The sequence below is a fragment of the Carettochelys insculpta genome, chromosome 17 (genome assembly GCF_033958435.1).
Source record: "Carettochelys insculpta isolate YL-2023 chromosome 17, ASM3395843v1, whole genome shotgun sequence".
In the NCBI taxonomy this organism is placed as follows: Eukaryota; Metazoa; Chordata; order Testudines; family Carettochelyidae; genus Carettochelys; species Carettochelys insculpta.
In genome coordinates this window covers 15,378,912-15,392,868 of record NC_134153.1, presented here as the reverse complement: position 1 = coordinate 15,392,868, position 13,957 = coordinate 15,378,912, and the positions used below count along the sequence as shown (strand labels likewise).

The following is a 13,957-nucleotide window of genomic DNA, read 5'->3' as shown; positions in this document are numbered from 1 at the left end:
GCTTTAGCTCAGTAACTCAATACACAGACACCCTTGCATTCACGAAGACCTGTTTTCATAGGGTTTCTGCATTATCTCTAATTCTGAATTAAATGTTACATTCCAGGCAAACTCAAAATTCCCACTGAGGCTTTACTGAGAACCTGTGTAAAAGCACTTCAACTAAGTAGCCATATGTATCCTTATTCATTATATTTTCTTTGTGACTACATTGGTTTTTAATTCAGAATGGTCACATACCACTACCGAGGCTTTATTCAGTGCCCACTGAAGTCAACAGGCCTCTAAGGCTACGTTTGTTGACAAAACCCGGGGAGTGTTCAGATTCTGTTTACAGTAAATTGACAGAACGCAGCACGTTTATCAATAGTCTTATCCTATGTCCCACCAGGCATAACACCTCTGTTGACAGAGATCTGTTGACAGAAACCCAGTCTGGATGTACCAGGGGGCCCTCTGGTGGCAGACAGGGCTTCCAGGACACCAGGCAGCTACACTGGTCATTTTGTGAAGAAAGCGGCTGGGCAGTCCAGCCACGCTCTGTCAACAGTTTGGCTTTGGCTGCAATCTGGCAACAGTTTTGTCAGAAGATATCTTCTGACAAAAATTTCGGTCGACATAACCCTGTAATCTAGACATAGGCTCAGGTTTAAGTCAATGGGACTATAGTCATGGACCTCAATGGGGCCAGGATTTCAACCTACATATTTTGTTAATAAAATGCATAGGTTATTTCTAGCTAATGCAGACAACCTTTAGGATTCTGCCAAACAAAGTTTACCTGTCTCATGGAACAGTCTCTGTGACTCTAAAAAGCTTAACTTTGCATATAATCATTATAACTAAAAAAGAGAGAGCATGAAAGTCGTATTTCCAAAACCCAATGGTCAAAAAGTATCCAGCTAACATATATTAACTTTTATTATGTAGTAGCAACATAATAAATAAATCTACGAATTCAGAAGACCTGTACAAAAAGACAAAATTTAGGTACCAGCTAATTTGGATTTAATATTTGCTAAACAGATGATTTATAATTATGTACACATTTGTGGAGTTAAGGCAAAAAACAGACGATACCTGTAGCACAACAGAAAGCTTGAAAAATAGACATAATTAAAGACAAGGGGTCTCATTGCCAGCTAATGAAGTAGTTATGTCTACGGAAGGCATCCCTTCAGTTTTTAATAAAGTGGGTAATATCAATCATGTTAATTAAAGTTGAAGAACAAATGTGAGCTGTCCTGCAGGGCATAGCTGTTTTGCAGAGATGTGCTGGACAGATCTCTTTTAACCCAGATAAGCATATTTTTAGAATTATAATTTGCACGACATGTCCAATTAAAACACAACTGCCTAAGTTTTCAGTAGGGTAGTGTTCATCATGATCATTGACTGAGAGTAAATATATTGATGAACCATCCAACCCACTACATATAGAAGAGAAATAAATAAATACTGATCAGTAATAACTTATCTTTCTCAAGAAAATGAAATAAATTAAGTCTATAGTGTCCAAAAGAACAAAAATCTGCATAACCAAATATATCAATATACAGTTCTTTGGCAGCAACACTCTAATTCTTGATTGAAGTCTGAACTCAAAATTTACTAAATTATAGACTCAGTTGCCAGTCCTTTAAAAATAAAAGAGAATCCACTTCTCCCATGAATCCAGTAAGTCCAGTAAATGAAATCTGAATAAATCTTGCAGGCAGCTTTAGACTGTAACATTAAGCATAGATATTTATGGTCTGCTTTAAGTCTTAATCCAAATATACTGTATTTAAACACATAAAATTTTGTGAAATTTTGTAGTAGTTCAGATAGGGTCAAAATCCATCAATAGAATCCATATTCACCCCATGAGAAATCAATAAAGAAACATCAATCCATGATGATAAAATGATCTTCGAACAACAGAGGCAATGACTGGTCCACACCTGGATGGATGTCACAAGGAAGTTGACTTTACAGAGGGAAGACCAGAAACCCAGAAAACGTAGAGTACTGCCATCCACCAACCAGATTACCTTTCTCTAGTTTCAGGTAAACCTTATCCTCCTTGTCTAGATAGAGCAGGACTCCATTAGTTGCAGCTTCACGAGTGACATCTTTGTCCCCAGCAAAGGCAGAAATTACTGGTTTTCCATTTAGCATTAGATTAACCTACAAGAAAAAAAAACACTGAAAAGTTCTAGTTAACAGAGAAACATCTGATGATATCAAGAATCTAAATGGTTGTGGGCAGTGTTCCCTGTGAGCTGAACATTTGGGCACCCACCCAGGAGAGACTCACATGCCGCCCAGCTGATTAGCAGAGTGCCAACAACATGTGTTTCTATTGATGGTGCACATCCAACCATGTTTTGGTGCACATAACTAAATTTATTCCACCCATGGATGGAAAAAAAGTTAGAGGGAACCCTGGTGGTGTGGCCTGGCTAAATTCCCATTACACCACACCTATGCATTATTTTCTTTCAAATGTACTATGTTACTATGGCTGCTTGCTCTGCTGACAGGCTTATTACTGTGGAGGTACTTGTTCCAGAGCTCATTAAAGTCAATGGAATGTTGTCAGTGAACTTCAATGGGCTTTGACTCAGATAATATGCTAGTTCCTTTAACTAATATGGACTTTCCATTCAGTATTGTATTTTTAAAGTATATGGGAGCTCATGGTCCATGGATGATCTGGCAAGGTGAAGTGCTAAGCCACTTGCATCACCTTAGTTTCCTTTGCATGCCTGGATTGCATAGGTCCTTTAGGTGTCTAGCTACTCGGCTGAATGGGTGTATAGTAGAGGAGGCATATTGTCAAAGTACTGAGGTACACATTGATGCAGATAGGGGCCTAATGGGATTTTTCAAAAGCCCTTAAGCAAGTTAGCACCTAACTCCCACCGTAATCACAATATGTGGTTCTTCAATTTTTGACTGCAAATTGATTTTAAAATCTAAAACAAATCACCATCTTTACATACCACTCCACAGTATTTCCATATTGGTATTATTCAAACCTTTCTCCTGCATGAACCCACTCAGACACAAAGAGACTCACAAGGCTGGTCAGAAAATGAAGAACACGCAAATATTTTCTAAAATTGGTGATTTCTTTTGCCAAAAATTAGTTGCCAAACATTTCTGAGCAGCCTTAACTGTAATGAAGGCACAAAGAGATAGACTATGAAACAGTTGTTCATATTTAAGAGTCTCAACCGGTGAGAACTGCTGTTAATTTTAATAGGAGCATTAGTAGAGTAAACCATCAGAATCTGGCCCGTAATTGGGGTTTTGCTTAGCTTGGAAATGCATTTAATCAGATGGCTCCAGGGAACCAATTTCAGTCTAATGATACTTAATGACACTAACAGATGTTTCAGGGATATGGTAATCCCAGTTCTCTGGGAAGCCTTCTGGTGATTTAGTGGTACTCAAGTCTGTGTGGGTCTGACACTAAGGTTGGTTTACTCTGTTAGATCCACTACAATGGCTTCCAGTCCCTCTTTAGTTGTTATACATGCAAAATATGAGGGAAGGGTTCCATCACTGCCTGTTTCCTGGTACTATCTACTCCTTGTAGGGTACAACAGCTCCCAAGCTGGGCATCTCACAGGTGTCCTTGTGTAGTACTGGAGAAATAGCAAGCTTGGTCCCCACCTCTTTAGAGATAATGACTCCTTCCCATTATCTGGACCTAACATGAGGAGTTTACTGAAGTTCAGTATTTGACTTGGATGCTAGCCTTATTACTGACTTAAGAATGAAAGGTCATTTCCAGTACAAACTCATTGAGAGGATCTAATTAAATGAAGCTTTAAAAGGCAGCTATGTGAAAGATGCACACTTTTTACTTGTACTTTCATGCTTCCATTGGCATATGTTCACCTGATTTAATGGAGCAATTCCTGACCTGTGCCCCTGGTTGTGAGAGGAGACTCAGGCCCTATTCATACAAAATATCATGACATTATTTTAAGGTGGTAAAACAGACATATTTTCAAAAGAGACAGGTGATTTGGGGTGCCTGAGCTTAGGTTTAGACATTTGGACACTTCTCAGAAGGATCTGATTTTCATTGTGTGGGAGAGTTTCAAGGGAGGGCACCTGCCTCTTTAGGCGCTTTTGAAAATCCTGGCTTGCAAAATTACTCCAAAAGACATCATTTGGTGGAGTTTCACATTCAGTTACAGGCCTGACACCCACAGTGCTGAGCATCTTAGCTCATATATGTGAAAGTACATGAAACTGTGAGCTGAAATTCCATCGCAAGCATGGCATTTCCTTGCTGTAATTGGCCCCAGCATTGCCCAATAACAAAACTTAGATCTTATCTCCTCCTTTGCCAATAGGTATGTGAAGCAAGTAGAAGATGAACAGAATGATTCTAGAATACATTTAATCTTCCATCAAATACCCATTTAAGAGAGTAGTAAGAACTGAAGTATGTGCTGACTATATGGCTTTTAAACAGATTATAGATGAAACCCTGACTCCACTGACATCACTGGTTGTTTGGCCATTGATTTCAGCAGGGGCAAGATTTCACTCCATAATTTTTTAGGAAGAAATTCAGCTGTGATGCTGAGGCTTCTTGTACCATTGGACCCTGCACTTGGAATGCACAAATAGCGTAGAGACAGAGCAACCACCCATGGGTGGCTGTGCATCTTATATGTTCTGGTGAAAAGGTCCCCCTGCTCTTACATAGGCCAGTTCAGGAGTCCATATTTTAGCAGACCAGAGTGAGAAAAGAGGCAGATCAATGCAAAAACCACAGGTCGTGCTATCTAGGGATACAGTGGCCTCCACTGGAAATTGCAGTCATTTTTCTACCCCTAGCATACTAACTCTGTGATGGGGGGCTGCACAGTAACCCCACAGCCTGTCCCTGGCCTGAAATTTCACCCCGTGGAAGTATAGCTCTTGGCTTAATGGGAGGAGGATCAGGATCCTACAGGTTGGTTTTTAGGACTAGTGTGTATGTCAAACTACATGCTCAGCAGTGGTATTGAACTCCAAAACCAAGTATAATTCTCTGTGTTTTTTCCAAAATAACTTCAAACCCCTCTAAGACTTTCACTGCCACCAGCATCCCTGAAGTTTTATAATATTATAGTAGCAGTCCAGTGGAGGCAATTTAAACAGTCCTGGACCACAGAAAGGTCATTTTTAAACAAACATGTGATGTCATCATCATGTAGTCTCTGGAGGTTCATGATTTATTTACACAGAATATGTCCTCAGAGGACGAGTCATCATTACAGTGGGTTTCACCCCCTTTCTAACCAGCAAGAGAAGACTGCTATGAAGGACTCACTCAACTGACTGTTATATTAAAAGATGTGTTTTAGTAGTGTGTGGCCTTTATATTTATTCTTTTAAACAGTTTAGTCCAGATCTGTGTCTGGTGTGAATGAACAGAGCAATGGAGCTGAGAGACTTTACACCATCTGAGGATCAGGCCTGACATTTTTATAATCTGTTCATTTCAAATGTAGACACTATACTATACAATTAAGGAATGCAATACGCTGAATCACTGAGTTTCTAAATGAACCAAAAACGTTCTTTTCATGTGAGCCATTTGTACTGATATTTTGTGTAGTTGCCATTTTATTCTAATTCTGGAATGTAAACAATTTATATACACATTTCTTACATTAAATCAACATACCTGGATTGTTTGACTCTGATAGACTTTAATTACATGGAAACTGAAACTGTAAATTCCTTTTCTTGGTGCTACAAAGACAGACTCCAGCGTGAAAAAATTACCCACATTTACTAGGATCTACAAATAAAAATATAATGGGAATTAATACAATTATTCAATGTTACATAAAAGAATATAAATAATTAATGTTAGGAGGAAGGCATGCAATCAATTTTTCTCCATCTAACTGTATGACTTACAGAATTCTTTTTTTTTATTTCCATATTCACTGACATTAAACTATGGCATGTAAAATTCGAGTTTGGTTTCATTTGCAAGTTATACTTATCAGTATAACTTTAGTAAAAATCAACTAACATTGAAATAGCTGTCCAACTTGGCTGCTTATAGATACTTGCAAGTATTAGACCTCTCCATAGGTATAACAGATGGCATATCTTCCCATTAGTCCCTAAATACCTACTCAAAATACCAAAAATTTCAGGAATACATTAACATTGGCCAATCAGTATTAGTCAAAGCAATGCCATCATCCCTGAAAGTATCAAGATGTGAAGCAGTATGTATATTAATGACATAATTCACGACATTGAGTTGAGGGTGGATTGAGTTGACAAAATAGCTGGCCTGCCTGTTTCAAACAACCTTAAATTTACAAATATTTGTAATTTCTCTAGCTGTAAACACTTTTCTAACAACTTCGGCATTCTTAAATGGTTAAAGGCAAGTAACCAAGGAGAAGACATAAACAGCTACTTCCTTCCCAAATTAAATTTCTTCCATAATGAAGTGTCTTCTTTCTTCTGAAGTATTTCTCCTTCATTTTAATTCATATTTTCAAGTTCTCTTAAAGAAACACACTTCCCAGAAAATAAGAATAACCTGGAAGTTTGCTTAATTCTAGCATTCTAAAGTACCCTCTGATGTTATGAAAATATATAGACTATTATGCTATGGTATAGTAAATGAAATAACACAATCTCAATTATTTTGGATCTGCTCTAGTACAAGGCTGGTGTATGAAACAGTAGTGCAGGTGTGTGAATTCCTAAGTCTGGCTGAGATGAAAATAGTAATATTACAAATTGTGGCTATTTGAAATTTTGTGAATTAATTTCAAGTAATGAATGAAACAATGTCGAAACTTTAGGTAGATCAGCTGCTTCTGAGAAAACACCTTTAAAACCCCTCCTTATGTCTTCCCTTTCATTTAAACGGGGCTCCCAGATGCTTTTGCACCTTTCCAGGTCTCCTACACATCCCTGTGTGTCATCTTGTATCCTGAAATGATTATTGAAAAGGGGACAACTAAAATTCAAGAATTTTGTCTTTGTTTTAGTGCAGAAAAGCCTAGTGAGTGCTCAGCTGTAGGCTGAGTTACCGTTCCCTCAACCTTAAGAAGCATAATTCAGTAGGATCAGCCAACCAAGTAAGCTGATCAGCCAACCAAGTAGGCTAATCATCCCAAGAACCTAGCAAGGCTTTATTAGCTGTTTTCTATAACAATCTAAGGCTGAAATAAGTCTTTCTGATTACAGACAGTATAAGGCAGCTCACAAAACTTTATGTAAATTTCTACATGGAGCTGACTTCATGAAATGACTGTGTCTGTCTCAGCTATATTTATCCTCAGACACCTCTTTAAATTGTGTGCTCCCATTTCCGTGAAAGGATCTCCCTCCTTACTTATAACAGCCATAAGGTGAAGAGTATGAGCTCTTTAAAACCAAAAACCCCACCGTGTGTTGTTAGTGGTGGTTTCTGAGCGGTTTTTAATTTAAAAGAAAATTTTCAAAGCTGATTTTATTTTGGCTCCACAGATTGCTCATCCACAGGGGTGGCATTAGGGTTTTAAAATATCCTTTAATATTTTCAAATAAATATTTTTAAATGTTGTACTGATATAACTAAGGTGTGATGGGTAGTTTGGAAAACTCTCTGTGTGGCCTGTGTTTTTAATATTGTACTGCATACTGATGAGAAATCATTGGCACTTATTTTCCCTTCCACCTTCTACCCTGCATTATGTAGTCTGACAAAAACTACTCTGCTAGAGGTGGTTTTGAACCTGTAGGGGGGCTGCAAACCACAACCTGTCTCCTAGCCTCCTTAAACTCCCCTGAGTTTGCAGACCTAAATGAAACGATCTTTCCTACACTGCACTGAAACCACCACCTGAGCATAACATTCCCACACTGCCCACATGAGCAATGCGATCTGAAGGCTCGTTACATGTTTAAAAGTATCTCCCACTCCCAAACGACCTGTGACCCTGCTGCTTGTCTCCATTACCCCATGTAACTTTTCAGAAGTACTTGGGGGCTCCATGCGAATTCGCTGCCCCTTTGGATGGCAGGGGGAAGAAATGCTACTCCTCCCTGCTCCGTGCTGGGGTGCGCTGCGCTGGCATTTAAAGCAAGCCTCTCTCTTTCGCAGGGGGAAAATGACTACACTCCCAGCCTGCGAGCCCGCCTTGCAGCCCCGGCAAGTGGGTCTGAAATCCACCGCGGCTGCTCCCAGGAACTTTCCTGGCTTTTCGCGAGCTCCCGGCTGTCCATTACCCCCTTGGGCTGCGCGAGTCCCCTGGCCAGAGCAGAGGGAGATCTCCGCCGGCCACCTGGGCGCAGCCGGCTCCTTAACTCCACGCCTGGCGCGCTGGCTCGGCTCGGCTCGCACCACGCCCGCCTCGGCCCCGCCGCCTGTTACCTGATCGAAGTAGATGATCCTGGTCTTGTTGCTCATCTCCGAGGGCTCGTGGTTGGTGCTGCGCACGGCCGAGAAGGCGACCTTGGAGTTCGCAGCCCGCACCGAGATCCCCAGGGGCGAGGAGGACGAGCCCTTGGCATCCGTGGCCGGGTTGGAGTCGCAAACCACCAGGCACTTCCCTTCCAGGACGATGGGCTCCGTGTCATTCTGCGCCCAGACGGCGAGAGCCAGGGCCAGCAGCACCGTGGGCACCACGCACAGCGCCCTGCTTGCAGCGCCCATGTTCAGCACCGGCAGCGGGCAGCCGAGCGCCCCAGCCGCTCCTTCCTTCCACCTCTCCGCACCCAGAGCCCGCAGCAGGGAAACCACCACCGCCGCCTGGCACGGCACGCGCGCTTCCCGCAGTTCTGCGGGGCAAGCCAAAGGCTTCCCAGCCGCCTCGCCGCTCCGCGCCCTTTGTCCTCCGGTGATCGCCTTCAGATACCCCCAGCAAAGCCACCAAACCACAGCCACGCTGCCCGGGCCCCGGCCCCCTCCCCCCCGCAGAGACCAAACAGCCCCGGGTGAATTATTGATGAGCCAGGCAAGCGCGAGAGCTCAGGAGGAAATAAAAGCATCAGCGGTGGCCATGGCTCCGTCGGTCTGATCCTCTTCCCCCTTGTCCTGCCGGCGGCCGGGCTGGGCTGGAGACGACAGAGCTGAGAACTTAGCCCAGGGCTCGCCCGGAGGCTGTGTGCGCTGCCACTGCCAGGGCGCTTGCGAACCGGAGGTCTCTGTGTGCCAGGATGCCCGGCAGAGCTGTGCCAGAGTGAACCTGCCCAGCTCGCTGAACAGCCCGAGCGGCAGCCTACAGGAGCGCACGAGGTTGTCTTGGGAGCACGTCGTCCCAGTCTAAAAAGCCGTGTGGGGCGGGGGGCGGGAATGAACCTTGTTCACCCCTTGAAAGCCTGCAGCGTGCTTGGTATTGCTTTCCAGGGGAGAGGGGGAAGCTTGACCTCCGGGGGAAGGAAAAGCGCCCGGACTCCAACTTCCCAGCTGTATGGAACGGTGCCAGGACGTTGCTTTAATGCTGCTGGGAACGTGCCCGGCTCGGGGATTTATAGCCCAATGGCACCACTTGATTTTTAACTTGAACCGCCTCCGTGCACGGTCTGCAGGAGACCCCAGGCAGACGTAGGCGCACGGCGTGTGCACGGTTCTTGCTGACGGAATGGGAAGGAACGCAGCAGCCAATTAATGGACGGGACCTTAAAAGAGTCTTTCTGGCTTCCACCTCTGAAGCTTAAGGCTAAGGGATTTCGCTGCCAAGTGGCTCCTTGGGGTAACGTTTTCATGAGATACTCTGCACAGGAGCTGAAAGGTGCTTCTCTCGCCAGCGTATGCTTAAAGGATGAGCACAGGCGAGCAGAGGAGAAGGCAAATGGATTCCCCGTTTCAAGGGTGTTTGAAAACTGGCTGGGTTTTGTTTTCTGGAGCACATATTTCCTCCAGCAAATGGCAGCACAGTGTCCCACTGATGTTGTAGTTGCACGTGCCTCTGCCTTCTTCAGTCATTGGTTAAAAAGGTGCAGTCCTACTAACGGATGAACATGATTTTTTCCCCCATAACAGCAAATAAATAGCAGCCATTGTATACAAGATAATACAGACCTATTTTAAGAATGTAAGTACAGCAGATTTCTATGCACCTGGGATTACTGGAGCACACCACTCATCATATGACTGAATAGTAATAGTATTCATTTCTTTCTAGATCCATCTTTCCTAGTCCCTAAATGTAGGAGATCCACAGATTGGATTTTGACTCAAGTGTCAGGGGAAGAATTGCTGCCATTGTGTTGAGCTGTGGGGTCAGTTCAATTTGCAAGCAGGAGTTAGCTACAACCTTGTGACAAGGAGACAAAATAAAGGGGTTCTGAAAGACTTTCTGGAGTCTTCACATGGATTTGTTGAAAAACCTTCCTAAATCACCATCTTCTGAACTTTAAGGTCTTCTCAAGGCATGGTGGGACCGTGTCTTAGGTATACATACTGGGTGTATTAAAGTCAATGGGATATTAAGTTTTCAATTGTTTGCAGTCTTTGAAAAGTCATGGCCATGTAAAAAGACTTGGATTTTAGACTCCTGAACTTTAATAACAGCCGCACCAGAATAAAACGTTATTCTCCATAAATTACAGAAAGCAGGACTCAGATTTCAAGAAGTCTTATGGGTCAGACGAGATGTAAACAATGTCATTGTTGTCAACATGAATATGGATACCTTTTCCTTAACCTGACACTGACAGAAATGAACACGATGATCAAGTTGAGAAGCGCCACTAGCCGTAAGAGATGAATATGAAACCAAAGAGCAAAAGAAGACATACCAAAATATTTCTCAATGTAAAAAGTGTGTCTGCAGCTACAATGTTCATACAAACACATGACAACTTCTGTTTAATGGAGCCTTTTGCCAAATATTAGAGATCCATGACAACAGTAAACTATTTTTCTGTTAAATTATGCACAGGTAAAAAAATCTTACAGCTTCATTCCATGCCATTTTATCCTCTTCCCCCCTCCCAAAGAAGTTATTGACTTCATGCCAAAAGGAGTGTAATTCAGGTTTATACAAAACTCGTCAAACTCAGTAAAAAAGTTGTGATTTTTTTCAGAGTATACTAATTTTTAATTCTTAAATACATTCAGATATTTCCAAATATTGTAAAAATATTGAAATTCCTTCATTTTTTCCATTAAAATCAAAATGTCAATGATTATTGAATTAAAATCAAATTCAGAGAATTCTGACCAGGTCAAATGTAGCAGTCAAAAATAGCAAAGACAGAGGACAGAAATGAAACCTTATTTATTATTCTGGTCAACATAAACAAACATATTGTATTGAATAACAGTAAGGAAGATTAAAATATGATCCAACTTTCTAAAAGTCAATTTCTTTCTACCTTTCTGATCCTGTAAATTAGAGGCACAAATATTTGAAGGCACAATTTTGCAACCATACTTTTCACATTAAACATCTCCCATCTTGGATGTCTAACTACATAATCAGACACTGAAACATGCAGGGCAGAAATGGGAAACTGGGTTAAGGCAGATCTGAAAAGCATAGGTGTTATAGTTTACCTTCCATATTAGTAGGGAAAAGCTCCTGACAAGTCAATGGAGTCATGCAAATTCCATGCTTACCTGAGGATTGCAGAGCTAGGCTTACTGCAGGGGGGTCACGCTGACTGGTGGGGTTGGTGTTTGTCTGAGTCTTACACAGAAAGGCAGGTGGGGGAGATTCAACCAGGGCTACAGGAAAGCTAATGCACAGGAGGCCCCAGCTGTGGCCATGGCAGACATGGCTGAAAGCCACAGTCTCTGAGGGCTGGAGGTGGGGCTGCCCCACTACCATGCATGGATTTCCTCCTGATTTGGAGTTGTTTCCATGCTTAGTCACATGGTACTTCCAGGCCCCCTCCTTGCACAGCAGCTGATAGAACAGAGACAGTCAGGTCACCCTGGAGGCCAGATGAGCTATACGGTGAGATGAACCCTGCAGGGAGAGCAATAGTAATCAGACAAGGAGCTGCTGAGCATTCCACCTGGCCTCCCCCAGCCCCCTGGCATCCACCAAGGAGGGGGCATATGCACGGGCCCATGCCTTGCCAGCAATCTGAGCCAGTGAGAGGTCAAAAGGGCCAGGCCTTGCTACCAGCTCCCACTGATGCCATCTACCATAGCAGCCCACTGAGTGCCCTGAACTCATAAATTGGCAGTCCTGCCCCAGTGACTCACCCAACACTCTGGGGTGCCTTGCATATACCCTTTGGCCTGGAATGAGGGGAAAGATTGAGGACCCTGGCTCAATGCCAGGGAGCAGCAGGAGCTCAGCTCAGGCCCAGCCACTCCCTGAACAAAGCATCATCTAGGCAGAAACAGAGGTACATCACCAAGCCTTGGTCGCTGGCAGCTGATACTCCAAGGGCCCAGTGGTGCTGGAACTATTTTTTTGGATGGAGGTGCTGAATTGTGGACCCCTTCCAAGAAAAAAAACCCTGTTCACGCTCCTCACCACACCAGGCTGGGATCACACTGAAAGCTGTCATCTCTCCCAGACAGGATGACCTGGATTCCATTGCCATAAATGGCATACTGCCCAGCAGAGTTGCCTGTTGAGCCCCAGGCTGGACCTAAGTAGCAGTGGAGCCTGTGAGACTGGTGGCCTGGATCCTTGGGACAGTGGGCACAGGGGCAATGGGTGGCAGGACTCTTGGGTGTGCTGAAGTTAGTGGGGTCAGGAGGACCCCAGAGAGCTGCCTGGAGGCCAAGACATGAGCCTGATGGATCCAGTAGTGGGACCAGCCCCTGGTTGTGGGAAGCTAGGTGAAAACCTGGAAGTGCTGCATCACGCCATGCCTCTCCTTCCCTCACCTATGGGCCCAACAACCACAGATCATGAGGTACAGCGACTCAGAGCAGGAACAGCTGTGATCCCTCCAGCTGTACTGGGAGATGCCACTTCCTGGGGCTGGCCTCTTCTCCTCAACCTCCATCCACTACGTGGGGGCTTTTCTTCGCCTTCTGCCACTGGATGCCAATTTGCTTATCCAGAAAGGGACATCACTCAGGCTGTACAGGGGACAACTGAACCTTTAAATAATACCCCTCCCACTAACAATGTATGCAGTTGCAGGGAGATGACATTCTCCCATGCCTGATCCCCAACTCCACCCATGCTGAGAAAAAGCAGGTTTTATTGATCTGATAGTTTAAAAAATTGTGCACACATTTTGTTAATGCCGATATCTTGATTGCACATGCAAATCAGAAGCTGATCATGCATATAACTAATTATGGTCATTTATGTGTACAATTATCTAATTTCAATACTTAATTGTGCTGAATATGAATGCAAATTAGGAACGTAATTGGATATACTTTTTGCATGCACCACTAAAAATCTTATTTAAAAATCAAATTGCTCATGAACAAAGTGCTTCAGCTCATAATCTATTATGGAAGAATCATCAAAAAATAAAATAAAGTGAAAACTGACTCTCAGTTTGCATAGTAAATTTCAAATAAGAAATAAACTAATAATGGACTTTAAACCCCATAGCAGTTGCTGTGATTTTGTGGACAAATGGTGAAACACAACTTCAGCTTCATATCACTTGAAAGACAGAATTTCCAGAAATATCAGGGCTCCCATTCCTAGCTCTGGAAATGTGTGTGTGTGTCACTTTCGGCACGTTATCTGCGAAATGGTGCTGATAGAACTTACTTGTCTTCATAAAGCTTTTCTGGACAAAATGTGCTACAGTGTGCTTGACTTCAATGGGCATTGGCTCTGACCCTGCAAAAGTTCATTATTATGAGTGGTATTTTATGTAATTGGTAAAACAGTTTGAACCTCTCTAATCCAGCACCTTCAGCATCTGATGGATACCAAATGAGAAAAATTGCCAGACCACAGGAGGTCAATATTGCCTAGCAGCGTTACCAACTCTTCCACTGCTTACTGGATCTTAAAAGGCATTTAAGGGTAAATTACAGCTAAATAACAGCAGAGACTGCAGA

General features: G+C 43.1%; 1 protein-coding gene across 4 annotated transcripts in view; it reads right to left on the bottom strand.

Moving 5' to 3' along the window:
* Positions 1 to 8,679, bottom strand: part of CBLN4 (cerebellin 4 precursor) — a 107,188-nt gene extending 98,509 nt beyond the window's left edge. For 3 of the 4 annotated variants that reach the window (XR_012647884.1, XM_075011792.1, XM_075011793.1), the window contains exons 1-3: positions 8,387 to 8,679; positions 5,681 to 5,797; positions 2,034 to 2,169 (exon numbers count right to left, since the gene is read on the bottom strand). Coding sequence is in view for 3 of the 4 variants with exons in the window: in XM_075011792.1 (XP_074867893.1) it covers positions 2,034 to 2,169; positions 5,681 to 5,797; positions 8,387 to 8,668 (535 nt within the window). In the remaining variant the exon portion in view is untranslated. Of the gene's footprint in view, positions 1 to 1,336; positions 2,170 to 5,680; positions 5,798 to 8,386 lie in introns of those variants that run through there. The other variant, XM_075011794.1, reaches the window with a different exon arrangement.
* Between the last annotated feature and the right edge of the window lie 5,278 nt (positions 8,680 to 13,957).